This window comes from Aulostomus chinensis, chromosome 24, assembly GCF_037954235.1.
Source record: "Aulostomus chinensis isolate RoL2024-O1b breed Wild chromosome 24, RoL_Achi_v1.0, whole genome shotgun sequence".
Taxonomy (NCBI): domain Eukaryota; kingdom Metazoa; phylum Chordata; class Actinopteri; order Syngnathiformes; family Aulostomidae; genus Aulostomus; species Aulostomus chinensis.
The window spans coordinates 1,826,199-1,842,869 of NC_141343.1; the positions used below are offsets into that span (position 1 = coordinate 1,826,199).

General features: G+C 43.0%; 1 protein-coding gene and 1 long non-coding RNA gene across 2 annotated transcripts; both read left to right on the top strand.

The window, feature by feature from the left end:
- The first annotated feature begins 6,830 nt into the window (after positions 1 to 6,830).
- LOC147238331 (signal-regulatory protein beta-2-like) lies at positions 6,831 to 9,625 on the top strand. The gene is made up of 6 exons (XM_086197316.1): positions 6,831 to 7,384; positions 7,469 to 7,813; positions 7,897 to 8,244; positions 8,940 to 9,074; positions 9,162 to 9,196; positions 9,325 to 9,625. Exons 1-6 carry the CDS (start codon positions 7,348 to 7,350, stop codon positions 9,451 to 9,453), a joined length of 1,029 nt encoding a protein of 342 aa, XP_086053442.1. The 5' UTR covers positions 6,831 to 7,347; the 3' UTR covers positions 9,454 to 9,625.
- Positions 9,626 to 11,532: 1,907 nt separating this feature from the next.
- LOC147238332 (uncharacterized) lies at positions 11,533 to 14,123 on the top strand. The gene is made up of 3 exons (XR_015111888.1): positions 11,533 to 11,546; positions 13,499 to 13,850; positions 13,946 to 14,123. It is a non-coding gene; the product is annotated as an uncharacterized LOC147238332 (long non-coding RNA).
- Positions 14,124 to 16,671: the final 2,548 nt, after the last annotated feature.

Below are 16,671 nucleotides of genomic sequence, written 5' to 3' on the forward strand. Positions count from 1 at the left end.
TTAATTATTAAGAGAGACACACTGTCCAGAGAGGCTCCAAGTTCTGATGAGATGAGAAACAACACTGAAACAATTGTTGCTGAGTCCGACCAGTTCCTTGATCTTGCAAGAGGGAAATTTGTTCAACACACAAGGAGCAAATGCTGAAGAAGAATCCAAAGACTAGAGAGTCACTCGAACTTCGATACAATCTTTGCTGCAAGGCAGATTTACACTCGCCTACTTGAAAGATTACCTTATATGGTTATACGAATATAAAATCTGCTGTCATATATGAGAGGAAGTCCAAGTTGAACTCTAACTAACACACTAACTAAAACACCTGCCAGTCATGGAAATTTAGGAAAACAAGAACATAGAAAGCTTATCGCCTCAGTGCAGAAACAGGAAGTCTAATACAAGACATTTTTCAGACATACAACTGTCTCATACTTAAGGTCACTGAATCACAATATTCAACCATGGTGCAAACGTAAAAACAACACAGAGTTCAATAATAGTTTAAACATAAAAACACAATGTGATACAAAAATTTTCCATTACAGCAGTATAACTCCTGTTCAGGTAAAGATGACACAAGGTGTTCTCGTTCACAGGCATGTATTCCTCACACAGGCCGAGGGAAGGTAGAGAAACATCTACATGTCCGAAGAACTAAACAGAGGATAAACAAACGATTAGCTTCTGATAAAAATGGAGCAAATTACAAACACAATGTAAAAAATAATAATACATTAACATACACATACCTCGTTGGGCCTTTCAACTAAACGGAGTTAAGAGTCTTGTCTTGTTATCCTTTCTTTTTATCTTTCATCTGTGTCTCCACACCGCACGTATCACAGGTGCTCACCTTCAGCGTGGTGAGGAGGTGCGTCGCTTCAGGACTACTGTGAAGCATCACTACGACAACGAACATTAGTTCCGCTATAAACAATAAACAGTTCCTTTTTAAAAGAAATTACATTCACATGAAATCACAAAAATATATTCCTTTTATTTAAAACATAAATTATTCACATTTTAACTCCAACTCATTTATCAATATCTAAATGAACTTAAATATTATGACTGACTGCAATGACAGCTGCAAGCAGTGAGAAAGACTGAAGGATGGGGGCAATCAAGAAACAAAAACAACAACAGTGGAAATAATAGTGAACCAGCTGTCAATAATAAAATCTACTGGTTCCTTCAGCCATAAACTTCACCATAATATGAGCATTTCAATATAGCAGCAGAGCAGCATATCTCAGGGCCAAGGTCTAAAGTCTACTCTTAGAATTAGAAAGTGTGTTCGCACCAGGACCGAAACTGGGAGATGGTTCCACAGGAGAGGAGCTTGGTGACTGAAGGCTCCGGCTCCCTTTCTAGTTTTAGAAATTCCAAGGACTACAAGTAACCCTGCATCCTGGCAGCGAAGGGCTCTTGCTGGATAGTAGGGAACTATGAGCTCTGTTAGATATAAAGGTGCCTCCTATATTAAATGTCCTCCTATATTTGTCATACATAAATCATACTCATACGTATTACTAACTCATCTTCTTCTCCGGAGCCTTCAGGCTCCCCTCATCCCAGATCCCGGGTGCTGCTGTAGGAGGCTACAGACCTGAAGAGGCTCAAGCTGCCACCTGTAGCTCCACCTGCTCACATCTCCATCTGTCCATCAGTCTCTCCTCCTCTCTCTCTCTCTTTATCTCTGTCCCTCTCTTTCCTTCTGTATATCTGTCTCTCTCCATGATCTGTGTTTATCTCTGCCCCGCTCTCCTGCTCTCTTTCCCCCCAACCGGTCAAAGCAGAAGGTCGTCCCCACTGATCCTGGATCTGCTTGACGTTCCTGCCTGTTAAAAGGAAGGTTTTCGTCACTGTTGCAGGATGTGCTGCTGATGGAGAATTGTTGGGTGTAGATTCATTGAAGGAGCGTGGTACTGGACCTGCTCTACTTGGAAAGTGTCATGAGATGACTTTTGTTGTGATTTGGCGCCGTACACATAAAATTGACTTGACTTGACTTGACTTGCCTGACTGTTAAGGGCTTTGTATGTTAGAAGGAAAATTTTGAAGTAATGAGTTGCAGTAATCCAGTCTTAAAGTAACAAATGCATGGTTTCTCTGCAACTTTTTGACACAGGATGTGTGTGAATGTATTGATATTTAGTAAATGAAAAAGATGGTCCTGGAGATTTGCTTCATGTGGGAGTTAAACAGTGTTGGGCACATTACTTTGAAAAAGTAATTAGTTATAGTTACTTCTCCCAAAAAGTAACTGAGTTAGTAACTGAGTTATGTTACTATGCAAGTAACTAGTTACCAAGGGGAGTTAGTATTACGTTCCTTTTTTTCTTTTAAGCTTAAAAATGTCAAAGAATTTTGATTTTTTTCTAACTGTTCAAATCTTTTTTTGAGCTTGACGTTCATTTTAGCATACTCTTTATCAATGTATTTAGAAAATGTCTTTCTGCACGGTGAAGCTGCTCCTCTTCTCCTCGATATTTTGCCTATGAGGGCTCTGAAGGCGTCTGAATCAACTGTTGACAACGGCAGCATGTTTTCAACAACATAACGCCCTATGAGTTTGTTAATCTCTGTTTGTGTCACAAGTTTTTGTGGAGTGGGGCAGAAAAAAATTCAGCTTTGACTGCTTGGGCGTCGTGGCTCTGTGTCCTTCTTTGTTAGCGGAACTCATGTTAACAGCACCTGGCTTGCTATCATCATTGGTAGTGTCAACGGTGTTTCTGGCCACTAGTTTAGTCGAAGCATAGGCCATCGAGAGGTGCTTCAATAAATTGGAGTTGCTTACATTGGACGTTGACAACCTCTTTGCCCTCGTTCTGGGACGACATAACGTACACTCAACATGTACATTTTTACCTTTAACCTCCGTGAAGTTAAAGTAGTGCCTATATTTCCAGGTTGAAAATGCCATCTCTCACCATCTCTGATAGTTTGTGTGTGTGTGCTGCTATGTGTTGGGTTTGTGTGTCAACACCTGCCCACCTGATGTCTCTGGTTGGCTTAACATGAAATCTCTGTCTTAGCCAATCATCATTACTTAGGCGGTTATATCGCCCCTCCCCCTACCCCCCCTCACCAAAGGAGAAGAAAACACATATTTGTGGCTCCTGTGTGTGCGTGAGCCGAGCCGGATGACAGCTTCAATGAGTACATTCAGTAACGTATAGTAACAGCGTGTTTTAATGGTAACGCCGTTGTAACGACAGAGAAAGTAATTAGTTAGATTACCCATTACTGAAAAAGTTATGCGTCAGTTACGACGTTATTCCCATCACTGGAGTTGCACTGGACCCCTCCAGTTCCTCCTATGGGCGGTGAGTCCAAGGGAGGATGTGCTTGTGCCTCCTTTTCCTGCTAGGCCCGGCCGGGGCCCACGAGCCAACGCCTGGCCACCAAGCGATCGCCTTCGAGTCCCTACCCCAGGCCTGGCTCCAGGGCGGGGCCCCGGTGCCCCTCCGGGCAGGGTACACATAGCACTTGCTGGTTTTTCCATGAGGGGTCTGTTGAACCGTTCTTTGTCTGGCCCTTCGCCTAGGACCAGTCTGCCTCGGGTGACCCTACCAGGGGCAAAATGTCCCCGACAGCATAGCTCCTAGGGTCACTAGGGCACTAAAACTCCTCCACCACAATAAAGTGACGGTTCCAGGAGGAGCTCCTTACCATTCGTTTTGAGTCAAACTCCTGAAATTAAATGGCCCAAGATGAGAAATCTCAGAATTATCTTTTAAGGTCAGTCAGAGTTAAACTGTAATTACCTGATCAGTAAGGGTCCTTGAGGGTGCGTGGGAGTTCCCTACCAGTCTACATGTGTTTTGCTGACTTGGAGAAGGCATTTGACCGTGTCCCTCTGGGAATCCTGTGAGGGGGCTCTAAGATTATGGGGTACTAGTCTGCCTGACTCAGGAGTGGAGATTCTGGACCATCATTCGCTGTCTCAAGAGGGGGAAGCAGTGCACTATCAACTCTGTTCATGAGCTAGGCAGTGTGCTGCTTATCTTGACTTGAGATGTTGTGGACTGGTGGAGGGAAACACTTCAAGGACCTCCTCAATCCTTCTGACATGTCTTCCAAGGAGGAAGCAGTGCCTGGGGACTCTGTTGTGGGCTCTCCTATCTCTGAGCCTGAGGTTGCCAAGGTGATCAGAAAGCTCCTCGGTGGCAGGGCACCGGAGGTGGATCAGATCCCCCCCCCCCGAGTTCCTCAAAGCCCTGGGTGCTGTTGGGCTGTCTTAGTTGACACGACTCTGCAGCATCGCATGGACATGGGGGGCAGTGCCTCTAGATTAGCAGACTGGGTTGGTGGTTCCCTTTTTTAGGATGGGGGATGGGAGGGTGTGTTCTAACTATGATGGGATCACACTCCTCAGCGTTCCTGGTCAAGTCTATTCAGGGGTTTTGGAGAGGAGGGTGTGTCAGCTATTTGAACGTTGGATCCAGGAAGAGCGTGTGGTGGTGACTCCATCCATCCATTTTCTATCACTTATCCTGTTAAGTGTCACAGGGGGCTGAAGCCTATCCCAGCAGCCTTTGGGCAAGAGGTGGGGTTCACCCTGGACAGGTCGCAAGTCCATCACAAGCCCAACACATATAGACAGACAACCGTTCACTCTCACAGCCACGCCTACGGTCAATTGAGAGTATCCCATTAACCTTGTCCGCTCTTTTATGTCTTTGGACTGTGGGAGGAAGCTGAACTACCGGAGAGAACCCATGCAGGCACAAACTCCAAAAGTTCTTGCTGTGAGGCGACAGTCGTAACCACTGCACCACCATGCCGCCTGGTGGTGACTCAAAACCAAAGAAATAAATAAATTAAAACTGCAAGCAGCGTTGTTAGGGCCTGAGCCCCCACGCAGCCATCATTGACGCTGGCCCGAATCCAACGGTGTATTGGCCAAGTTTGTAGGCCTTGTAGTTTAGGAGTTAGAAGCCTGAGTCTGATCAGAGAGAGAGAGAGCAGAGCTGAGAGCTGGCCCTTTAAGAACCCCTCCCCCACTGCTCTGTCTCTGATCTGTGCTAGAGTGAGAGCAGAGCTGAGAGCCGGCCCTTTAAGAACCCCTCCCCCACTGCTCTGTCTTTGATCTGTGCTAGAGTGAGAGCAGAGCTGAGAGCTGGCCCTTTAAGAACCCCTCCCCCACTGCTCTGTCTTTGATCTGTGCTAGAGTGGAGAGCAGAGCTGAGAGCCGGCCCTTTAAGAACCCCTCCCCCACTGCTCTGTCTTTGATCTGTGCTAGAGTGAGAGCAGAGCTGAGAGCTGGCCCTTTAAGAACCCCTCCCCCACTGCTCTGTCTTTGATCTGTGCTAGAGTGGAGAGAGAGAAGGAGCACCAGAATTGGAGTGTGGAAAAGCTGAATAAGTCGGCATACGTTGGTCAAGAGTGACACATAATACCATATTTTTGTAGGGATTTTTGTCAGGAATGCAGTGGTGTGTTTTTAAAAGCTGTGGGATGTATGGTGTAGACGTGAGCAGCGTTTGTTTGACAGTATGTACCCTGAGAGGACACGGTCTCCCCATAGACTTCAATTGTGAGCGTAAAATGTGTCTCCCCGACTTTGAGGGCTTGTATAATGGACACCGAGTGAGTTATTGCAAAGTTTTTACAGATTTTTGAAGAGCAGAGTTGTGTGATTAATGTGTGTAAGTTTGGAAGCGATAGCATTAATGCCCTAGGAGCAGATAGATTTTGTTTGGGGAGTCCTCAAAAAGTCCTCATTTTGAAAGTTTTGTCCAAATTGTGGACATTCTGTTGTAGATAGGTGAGGGGTCAGAGTGTATGAATTTTCCGTCTTGATGAGACAAGTCCAACGATGTTGGTCCCATGTTTGTGGGACATTCGTGGGAGGAGTTATAGCGCTGAAAATTATCTTTAAATTATGTTTCAGTTGTGTGGCTCCATAGGTGGCGCTATCGACTTTGTAGTTGGTTTTTTTTTAGGTTAATGAATGCGTCACCAGACCGGAGAAGTGTGCCGAAATTCAGTGAATTTCATGCATGTTCAGGGGGTGAAATTAGAATATGCTCGTTAAGCGCACGCTCATTAACAGCAAGAACAGTCCAGTACCAGGTTTTGAATGGTGTGGATGTGAAAACTGGCTCCAGGCCGTCTGGGGTGTTGGGGGGGCTGGGACAGTGTTTAGTGGGTGTTTTTAGTGTTTTTAGTGCTGCTAATGTGCTAATGCTGCTAATGCCTTCGCCTGAAGTGCCTTCAGGCTCAGGCCCTAAAAACCCGAAAAGAGACATTATGGCTAGCAAGAAAGAAAAAAAACCTTTTGTGTAGACTGACGACGAGGTGGAGCTGCTGCTAAACATTGCGTTACAATGCAAAGTCATGAAAGATCAAGAAAACGTAGACTGGGAGTCATGTTATACGAAATATTCAGACATTTTGGTGGAGTTTCAGGAACAGTATCCTGACAAAGAAGAGAATGATAAACTTGGGAACAAATTTTCTCATTCAAATGACCCAGTGAAGAAGGTAATACTACCAACCAAGCTCAAGATGCAACATGCGAACAACCCTATTACATCATCATGTCCGCACAAATTTTCTCATTCAAATGACCCAGAGAAGAAGGTAATACTACCAGCCAAGCTCAAGATGCAACATGCGAACAACCCTATTACATCATCATGTCCGCACAAATTTTCTCATTCAAATGACCCAGTGAAGAAGGTAATACTACCAGCCAAGCTCAAGATGCAACATGCCAACAACCCTATTACATCATCATGTCCGCACAAATTTTCTCATTCAAATGACCCAGTGAAGAAGGTAACACTACCAACCAAGCTCAAGATGCAACATGCGAACAACCCTATTACATCATCATGTCTGCACAGCTCCACTGATATTTTCTTTTCCATTTTCAAAAATCTACGTCTATGTGGCCCAAAAGACTTTGTTCATGTGGACAAGAGGCTCAGACGGTCAGAAAAGTGGGGATTTAGAAAAAATATACATAAACCTCAAGCAAGGGCCTTGGTCTCCTTTCTTCAAAGAGTAAGAGCCGGGACGATTTCTTGACATGCTGCGTGTGTTGTGTAAGAGACAAACCCACAAGTGATCAAGATGCAGGGCTGAACCTATGATGAACCCATAGTACCTAACTTGTTTTTTTCTTTGTCCTACTCGTTTAAATGTGCAGCATCATCTTTGATGATGTATTGCCACCAATGTGATGAGATTTTTTTTGTCTGTGCTTGACTCTGATCCAACCAATCAAGTTCTACATGATGAGGTGCTGAGCCAACCAGTTCAAACAGATGTGGGGACAAGCTGTCGTTCAGCCTGGTGTGTCTTCAGCTGGTCATATCTCCTGAAGCAGAAGAGATGATGGTGTGCTTTGTTTTCTTGCTCTGGTCTTTGTGTAAGTAACCAAAACACACTTGTGAAATATTTTCACCACTGACTTTACGACACAAATCTGATGATATTTTGCATTTTATTTCAGGTGCAGCAAAGGCCGGTGGAATTTCTCAGCCTGATTCTTTCCAAACGGTGAAGCTCGGAGACTCAGCTACTATTGAATGTTATATAGAGAGTGCAATGAATAAAAGAGTGTGGTACAAACTGTCTGCACTGAAGAGACTAGAGCTGGTGTCAAAATCTGATTTTACCTATCATCATACTACACTTGAGGAGAAGTTTGAACACCGTTATTCTGTAAAACTTGACAGCAACAACCATCATCTGACAATATCAGAAACAACATGGGAAGATGTTGGCACATACTACTGTGGTGTGGTGAAGTGGGATGAGATTCAGTTTGGACGTGGAACCGTTTTGGTACTGGAAGGTATTTGTGGCATCTCAACATGATTTCAGTCGAATGAGAACATGAAGTTATTGATCACCGCTCATTAGCTTTCTTTCCCCAAGGTTCAAAGATGAGCAGTGACTCTGTCTTCCAGCAGCCAGAGTCTCAGTCGGTGCAGCCAGGTGACTCTGTGACTCTCAGCTGTTCTGTTCTCACTGAACACTGTGCAGCAGAACACACTGGTGTTGTATGGCTGAAAAACTCTGAGAATTCTGCTCCAAAAATGATTCACTGGTCTGGGAATACAGCTGCAACCTTTCAGAGGAATGAGACCGGCTCTGGAGAGCTTATCTGTGTGTACACCCTTCTCATGAGGAACCTCAGCTCCAGTGATACTGGAACCTACTACTGCGCTGTGGCTTCAAGTGGAGACACGTTGTTTGGAAGTGGAACCAGGATTAACATTTACGGTAAGAGAATAAAAGTTGACTTCATCCAAAAAGTCAAAAAGTGTTATCTTAATTGCTCAGAGAAGATCCTGAGTTTGAGTAAAATCATCTTATTAAGGTAATTTTAACATAAAAGCACAATCAGAAGTCAAGTCAAGTCAATTTTATGTGTACGGCGCCAAACCCCAACAAAAGTTCTCTCATGACTCTTTCCAAGTAGAGCAGGTCCAGCACCACTCCTTCAATGAACCTACACCCAACAATTCTCCATCAGCAGCACATCCTGCAACAGCAGCGATGAAAACCTTCCTTTTAACAGGCAGGAACACTGAGCAGATCCAGGATCAGTGGGGACGACCTTCTGCTTTGACCGGTTGGGGGGGGGGGGGGGGGGGAGCAGGAGAGCAGGGCAGAGACAAAGACAGATAATGGAGGACAACAGATAACCAGAAAGAGAGTGGGACAGAGATAAAGAGAGAAAGAAAGGGAAGAGACCGATGGACAGACGGGGACGTGAGCAGGTGGAGCTGTGGGGGGCAGCAAATTACAAAGCCAACCTGTTCGGGATGAGTTTTGATTTCTTGAGCAAAATTAAAATGCAGTCTGCTTAACTTCTTACCCAAACAGATGTCAACATCAGGATACATAGTCAAAAGCTGACTAATACATTGGAAGTTTTGAATTCAGAACTTTATCTTCTCAGTCTCCTATTTCAGGAGACACTGCTTTAACTCGACCTGATGAACTGAGTCCAACTGTTGTTACACTGATGATTTCAAACATCGTTCTTGGGATTGTGACCTTGATTCTTCTCTGGACATTTTGTAAAAGTCAGAGGAATGTTCCATCAGGTATTTAAAACTTTTATGTCTGTGTCACAATCAGATCCACAGTGTGTTCTATTCTGAAGTCACTGGAACAGATATGTTTTCTTTTAGAAGCTGAAGATGATGGATCTTCTCCAGAAAATCAGGTAGGAGTTGATCTTGGATGTCGCAGTGTCATATTTTCGCTGTATGTCAAATTCATGTTAGACTGACTGTCTCTCTCTCTCTGCAGTCAACAGCACAAATTAATCCTGATTATTGTACTTTGTCACAGAGTAGTGTTGCTGTTATCTATGCAGCTGTGAGGTCGACGCCCAGACACCTCTCTGTCAGGACAACTGCAGTGGAACACGGCAGAGATTCTGTGGTTTATTCTGACATCAAGTATTGTCAACAGAACTGAGAAGTTTACCTTGGGACTGGGGAAAAAAAGACTGTCAGAACGCATTGAACAATAGTCCCTAACTAGATACCAAAAACATCCATCCATTCATTTTCTACCGCTTATTCAGTGAAGGGTCGCGGGGGGCTGGAGCCTATCCCAGCTGCCTTCGGACGGGAGGCAGATTTCACTGGACGGGTCGCCAGTCCATCACAGGGTCAACACATACAGACAGACAGATTTCACTGCATGTTAAGTGTGATTTTCGTCAGTATGTGGCACTGAAAATGACCATGAAAGTCCAGGTTTCTGACAATTTGTGGCAATTTGCAGGCGACACGGACACTGCCAAAAATTGTCAGAAATTGACATCGGCCACTGCAAGGTGATGCTGACGCCACTCTTAGATCATTCATATGGATTTTTATTGAGTTATTTTTCATTGTCCATATGATGTATTCATGTACACATCTATCTATCTATCTATCTATCTATCCATCCATCCATCCATCCATCCATCCATCTATCATCTATCTGTCTGTCTGTCTGTCTGTCCGTCCGTCCGTCCGTCCGTCCGTCCATCCATCCATCCATCTATCTATCTGTCTGTCTATCTATCTATCCATCTATCTATCCGTCTATCTATCTGAATATCTATCTATCTATCTGTCCATCTATCTATCATCTATCTATCTATCCATCTTTCTATCTATCATCTGTCTATCTATCTATCTATCTATCCATCTGTCTATCTATCATCTATCTATCTATCTATCATCTATATCATCTATCATCTATCTATCTATCTATCCATCTTTCTATCTATCATCTGTCTATCTATCTATCTATCTATCCATCTGTCTATCTATCATCTATCTATCTATCTATCTATCTATCATCTATCTATCTATCTATCCATCTGTCTATCTATCATCTATCTATCTATCTATCTATCATCTATATCATCTATCATCTATCTATCTATCTATCCATCTTTCTATCTATCATCTATCTATCTATCTATCTATCATCTATCTATCTATCTATCTATCTATCTATCTATCTATCTATCTATCTATCCATCTTTCTATCTATCATCTATCTATCTATCTATCTATCTATCTATCTATCTATCTATCTATCTATCTATCTATCAATCTATCTATCTCGAGACCATTTATGCTGTTAAGCTAGTCAGGTGAGTCTTGAGCGTTCTTACCTCTGCTTCAGAAATAGCTTATGAGATGTGTTAAAGCCATTAATGTCTGTTATTGGACTTATAGTAGGTTAGAGGACTGTGAGTGAAACAACAGCAAATAAAGAGGTGACTTTTAAAAAAAAAAAAATTTAAGAAAATCTCTGGTACAAAGAAATCTTGCTCAGGATAGCCCAATTATAGGCTCTTAAATTTTAGCTTGAATTGAGTCGTGTTTTGCTGCTTTGTTTTGTGTTTAACTTTGGCTGAACAGCATCTCGCTTGGAACTCTTCTGCATGGACACGATCAACCTCTTTCAGCAAGTCTGCAAACTGACGAGAAAAAGTGCTGTGTGCTATCGGTGGGCTTACCAGAGAGTTTACTATGTTTGCTACAGATGTGAATGAGCAGTTTGCTGCAGTAAACTCCAGGTTGCTGACTATGGAGGACCAGTTGGCTGCTTTGGAGTGAAAAGTCTGTGTTTGAGAGAGTAATTCTATAAAATTGCGGTAAGAATATATTCGGTGACCAGCTAAATGAGGAAATGTTTGGTGGCTAGCTATGCTAAAAGCAAGACTATGTTCGGTGGCTAGTTCAGCTAAAAAAAATAGCCATAACGTGAGCTTTCAGTAAGCTAAAGTTAGCTTAGTGGTCTTACAAAAGAAAAGGTAGTGACCTCTTGCTTGGAGCACTGTCTGCAAGTCTATATTTACATGATACTGTGGCGGACACCAGGGGCTATGCCTCTCACCTAGCAGGGCTGTGAGCCGGGGGCATGGTTTACTTTCGTGGGCTCTGTGGTAAAGTTATTCCTGTTGCAGTTGTTTTTTTTGGTTGAGCATTAAAGAAGTTAAAACTCGCCTTCGTCTCCTGTTTTTTCCTCATCCTGCCACAATACTGAGAATGACGACATTGTGTGTAAGTAGCTTTTACTGTTTTCTTATTCCTTGTTTTATTTTACTGTGGCTTTCATGCCCCCCCCCCCCGCAAGCTGTCGTGGTTCATTTCTGACAATTTCTGGCATAGCAAACGTATGCGTATTGCGTATGCAGGCTGTAAATTGCTCTGTCAATTGCATGTGCCATTCCTGAAGACCTTGATGTGAGGATAAATGATTGTGCTTTTTCAATAATCTGCATTTTCATAAATCCAATTGCAGTCATTCAGAATAATCCAAAGAATTCCCTCTTTGGTGTGAGGTTGTTCTCGTGAAAGGGTTAGCACAGTCTGGATGATCAGACACCTCTGTTTAAAGGTTTTCTGCTATTTCAGTTGGCTTCCCGTGTGGTGGGGTTTAAGATCATTCATACAGGTCACAAAACCACAGCAGATGAAACTGAAACTTACAAAGACAGTTTTGTTCCTCCTGTCTTCTTCACCTTCTGTTCGTCATGGGGGTAGCTGACTCCTTCAGTTGAACTAACTCTCATTTGTCCACGCTCTTTCACAGTTGCACCAGTCTGGAAGATTCAGAGTTTGTTTTTGCTCAAATGAATGTGATTGATTATTGAGAATATGGCTGGAGAGTTTTTAAACCACTAATGTTTGCTGTCATGGACTGCAGTTTCCTGCAGTTCATTACTGCTGTGGTGGAAAAGGTTTGAGGCAGTGCAAACAGGTTTCTGCTGGTGGAAATTTGTTTGGTTGCAAACAAGAAGTTCAGCCTGTGGCCCCTAAACTACAGCAAAGAGAAGCTCACACGGAAGCAAAAACCAAAATGAGTCACTTTGAAAGGGAAAAAGTTTGAAATGAGTGGCGTATCTTAAATGCAGATCAAGGAAGTTAACGCACGTTTGCTGAGTCAGAGCAGTTAGTGTCCACACTCATTTTGACATTAGACCTAGAGGCTGTATTTCGAGTTTAGGGTTGTTCCTACCTAAAATGTTCCTGTATGTATGGAATGATTTTTGTACATGAGGATCTGTTTTGATCTTTGAATTTGATCTGTAACTTCTAACATTAATCTTTGATCTTGCTTATCAAATAGGAGATACCCATCTATTAAGCGGGGAATCTCTTTATGTTGTCCTGCATGTCTGTCAATTGACCATAGGTAGTGAGTACACAACCTATATATTTGGAACACTTACCAAAAACAACATTCCACTCTATTCCTCCACCAAAGTTTTGGAGACATGGATCAAATGAGGAGAGAGCCCACCCCTCTAAGTTTCACTGTGCAACTGTGCACTGCTCCCCACCAAGACATAAAAGTTGCACGCTCAAATATCCCTGTCCAGTTTTCACTGGGCTTTTTCGACTAATGCACATTGTGAATGGTGAAATTCATGACTTAAAGCAGGATGTGCCCCACTGTGGGCGTTTGTCTATGCAATGATTGACTGGTAACAAAGTGACTGTCAGTCAGGGATGAACGTGCCTGCTAGTTGCTGCCAGGCAAAACCTGCAGCGGTTATTTAGCTTGACAGCCAATCAATATCAAGTAGCTGCTGTTGTTGCATTTGTTTTTCATGGCTAAACAAGCAAGCTGTGGCACTTAATCTTCTCAAAATGAAATGAAGAAACGCATGTTGTGAAAGCTGGAGTGGCTGTTGGAGTACATAAAAACAGGCAAGCGAACACAACTGGTGAAACTTGGTGATATATTTTCAATTTCAAGTGAGAGGAGTTGTTTGCAAGACGTGCACTAAAGCTACATTACTAGGCGACTTTTCAGAGGGGAGTGAGTGGAAACTAGGGTTGCAAAATTCAGGGAAATTTCAAAGTTGGAAACTTTCCGTGGGATTTAATGGGAATATATGTGTCATGATCCTGTTAGTCTAGCTTCCCTGTCTGTCTTCGTGTTTCATGTTTTGTGTTTCACTTCCTGTTTTATTTTGGTAACTCACGTTTCTTTCTTGTCTTCACAGGTTTTACTTCCTTGTTCCGGCTTGTCACACCGCCTCCCTGATTGTTCCTTCCCAGCTGTGTCTCATTATAAAGCTCCCCAAACCCAACAAACTTGTTTTGGACACGTTGAGTGCCATTCCTGAAACGTATGTGAACATGAAAAAAAATATGCATTTGGAGTCCTGTCCATCTTTGGCTCAACATACTTATGTGAGCAAGTTTTCTAAAGCATGAACTTCATAAAGTCCAAACATCGCTCCCGCCTCACAAATGAGGGCCTCCAGTCCTGTGTGAAAATCCAAGTCACATCTTACAGCCCCGACATAGGGATGATCTGCAGCGAACTTCAGACACAGAAGTCATATGAAACAGGTGAGAACAATTGCATTTCATAGGCTGTTATTTTTCAGACAGGAAAAAAAAAAAATCTATTTTGAGCTGATGCTTTTTTTTTTTTGTATGTTCAGGTTCTTCAATTGATAACTGTCTGAGAAAGAAACATGAATGAGAGCACACCAAAAGGGACTTGCCACAAACATTCCTAATTAAGTTTTTAAAATTGCTAAGCTAGTGTTAACTGTTTTATTCATATTAAAGTGGGCTAGTTTTTATTTTTATTTCACAAAAATATAGGAAGGACTCAAATAGGCCTGCATAGTTCACTTTTATTTATTCCAGAGGAGGACCACACATGCACACTGCACTTCTGTTCTTTATTCTATTAAAACATTTGAAAGTATATAAGTTGTGTTGTGTTTTGAGGCTCCAGACTGTTTTTCTTTGGTGAAAGAGGGGGCGAAATGGCTCTTTTGATAAAAAAAAGGTTGCAGACCCCTGGTGTTGGAAGTCTCAAGACAACGCCAAAGTTGTTATACCTGGGAGGTGCTGTGCTGGTGGTGGAGGTTGTAGTTGTGGATGAGGCCTTGTTAAAGGCATGCAGCTCAGCTCTATCTTTTCCACCCTCCAGGAATTGTCACAAATGTGAACAGGAATTCTGTGTCCATCAACTGAAGCTGAATTGTGAGAACAGAATGTGGAAGTGTACAGAGAATCGAATGTTCAGGGTGGATAAAATGCAAATGAACTCAGTTTCATAATAAGAACCCTCACATACTCAGGACAATGACTGATGAACTGTTTCCTTTGTCTGACGGTGACACTGAACCATCAACTACATTACAAGTCAGTCAGCATCAAGTCAGTGGCAGAAGAAACTCAATCTGAAGCTGTGCTATAAATATTTAATGAAGTTTTCTGATCAAAAACACCCATCTTAACCTTAATTAGAGGCTTTTTAAAATAAATTGTGAATAATAATTCTCAAAGGGGCAGTGTGGCGCAAGAGTGGCTGTCGAGCAACCCATGGGTCCCTGGTTTGATCCTCACTTGCCCCTGTGACCACGCTGAAGTGTCCTTGAGCAAGACACTGAATGACTAATTGCTCTTGATGGCCCTGTGACGGGGGCTGCACGGTGGTGCAGTGGTCAGCACTGTCACCTCACAGCAAGAAGGTTTCCGGGTCCGAGTCCTGGCTCAGGCACGGGATCTTTCTGTGTGGAGTCTGTATGTTCTCCCCGTGCACGCATGGGTTCTCTCTGGTATTCCGGCTTCTTCCCACCATCCAAAGACATCAATTTGGGGACGAGGCTGATTGATACTCTAAATTGACTGTAGGTATGAATGGAAGAGCGAATGGTTGTTCATCTCTGTATGTTGGCCCTGCGATGGACTGGCGACTTGTCCAGGGTGTACCCCGCCTTTCGCCCTTTGACGCTGGGATAGGCTCCAGCCCCTCCGCACCCTTAATAGGAATAAGCAGAAGACAGTGGATGGATGGATGGATGACCCTGCGACAGACTGGTGACCAATACAAGGTGAACCCCGCCAGTCTACCAATAAGTTATTTGCAGTTTTATACAACTGTCTCACAAGCATGCATGACAATGGTGATACAAATGATCTTAAAATGAAAACTTTTGTAAAAAGGAGGAATGTTCCTTTGAAATAGGAGTGACCTCTGACTTCCTCATATGTTCATCATACAGTAAATGACCTGACTAGCTAGTTGTGTGAAAAGACACTGAATACTGATCCCAAAAACAAGAAGAAATGGGCGAGAAGCTTCAGTCAGAGCACTGAGAGCATTCCTCACACAGTCTGGTTTACAGGAACAACATTATCAATATAAATTTGCCATTGACTGATTATTGCCCAGTGTTCCACAAGGGTCTGTGCTTGGACCAATGATATTCATCCAATATTTGTTTCCTTTAGATTACATTAAAAGGATGTACTTGATTAAGTGTCATTGTTACACAGATGATATGCAGTTTTACTTTATCAATGCATCCACATGAAAACAATCAGCTGACTGAACTTGAGGCCTTTCAAAGACAATAAAAACATGGACAGCATTATTTTCCTATGACTAAATTGCAACAAAACTGAAGTTATTGTGGTGGGCCCAAAACACCTGGGAACCACCTTCTCTAATGAGATGGGTTTCCTGGATGGAATCATCTTAGCCTCCTGCACTATTGTGAGGAACCTGGGTGTACTCTTTGATCAGGGTCCATCCTTTAACACCCACATGATGCAAATCTCAAGAAACACCCTCTTTCATTTATGTAACATCACTACGATCACACACATCCTGTCTCAAAAAGATGAAGAGAAACCAGTCCATGCATTTGTTAATTTAAAACTGGATTACTGCAATTCTCTCCTATCAGGCTGCACCAGTCTGTCTCAAAAGACTCATAGTAGAGACCATATCTCTCCTGCGTAGGCTTCTCTGCATTGGCTCCCTGTCAATTTCAGAATAGAATTCAAAACTCTCCTTGTAACATACAAAGCCCTCAACAATCAGGCACCTTCAAATCTGACAGAGCTCATAGTTCCCTACAGTGACTTTCTCCATAGCAACAGCCTATTAGAGGATTTCCAGTCAGGGTTCAGGATTCATCCTAGCACAGAAACAACACTAGTCAAAGTTACCAATGACCTCCTACTAGCATCAGATGACGGACTCGTCTCTGTGCTGGTCTGATTAGATCTTAGTGCAGCTTTTGATACCATTGACCTCCATATCCTTCTACAGAGACTGGAACATGTCATTGTAGGAACTGCACTAAACTGGTTCAGGTCATATTTACTAGGTCGATCTCAGTTGGTACAAACTAATGGTAAACCC

Bases quoted from the DNA above. Each gene is read 5' to 3' on its own strand.
- LOC147238331 (XM_086197316.1), top strand. From the start codon at position 7,348: ATGATGGTGTGCTTTGTTTTCTTGCTCTGGTCTTTGT. The intron at 7,385-7,468 runs GTAAGTAACCAA...ATTTTATTTCAG, and splicing joins TTTCTTGCTCTGGTCTTTGT to GTGCAGCAAAGGCCGGTGGA. The intron at 9,075-9,161 runs GTATTTAAAACT...GTTTTCTTTTAG, and splicing joins TCAGAGGAATGTTCCATCAG to AAGCTGAAGATGATGGATCT.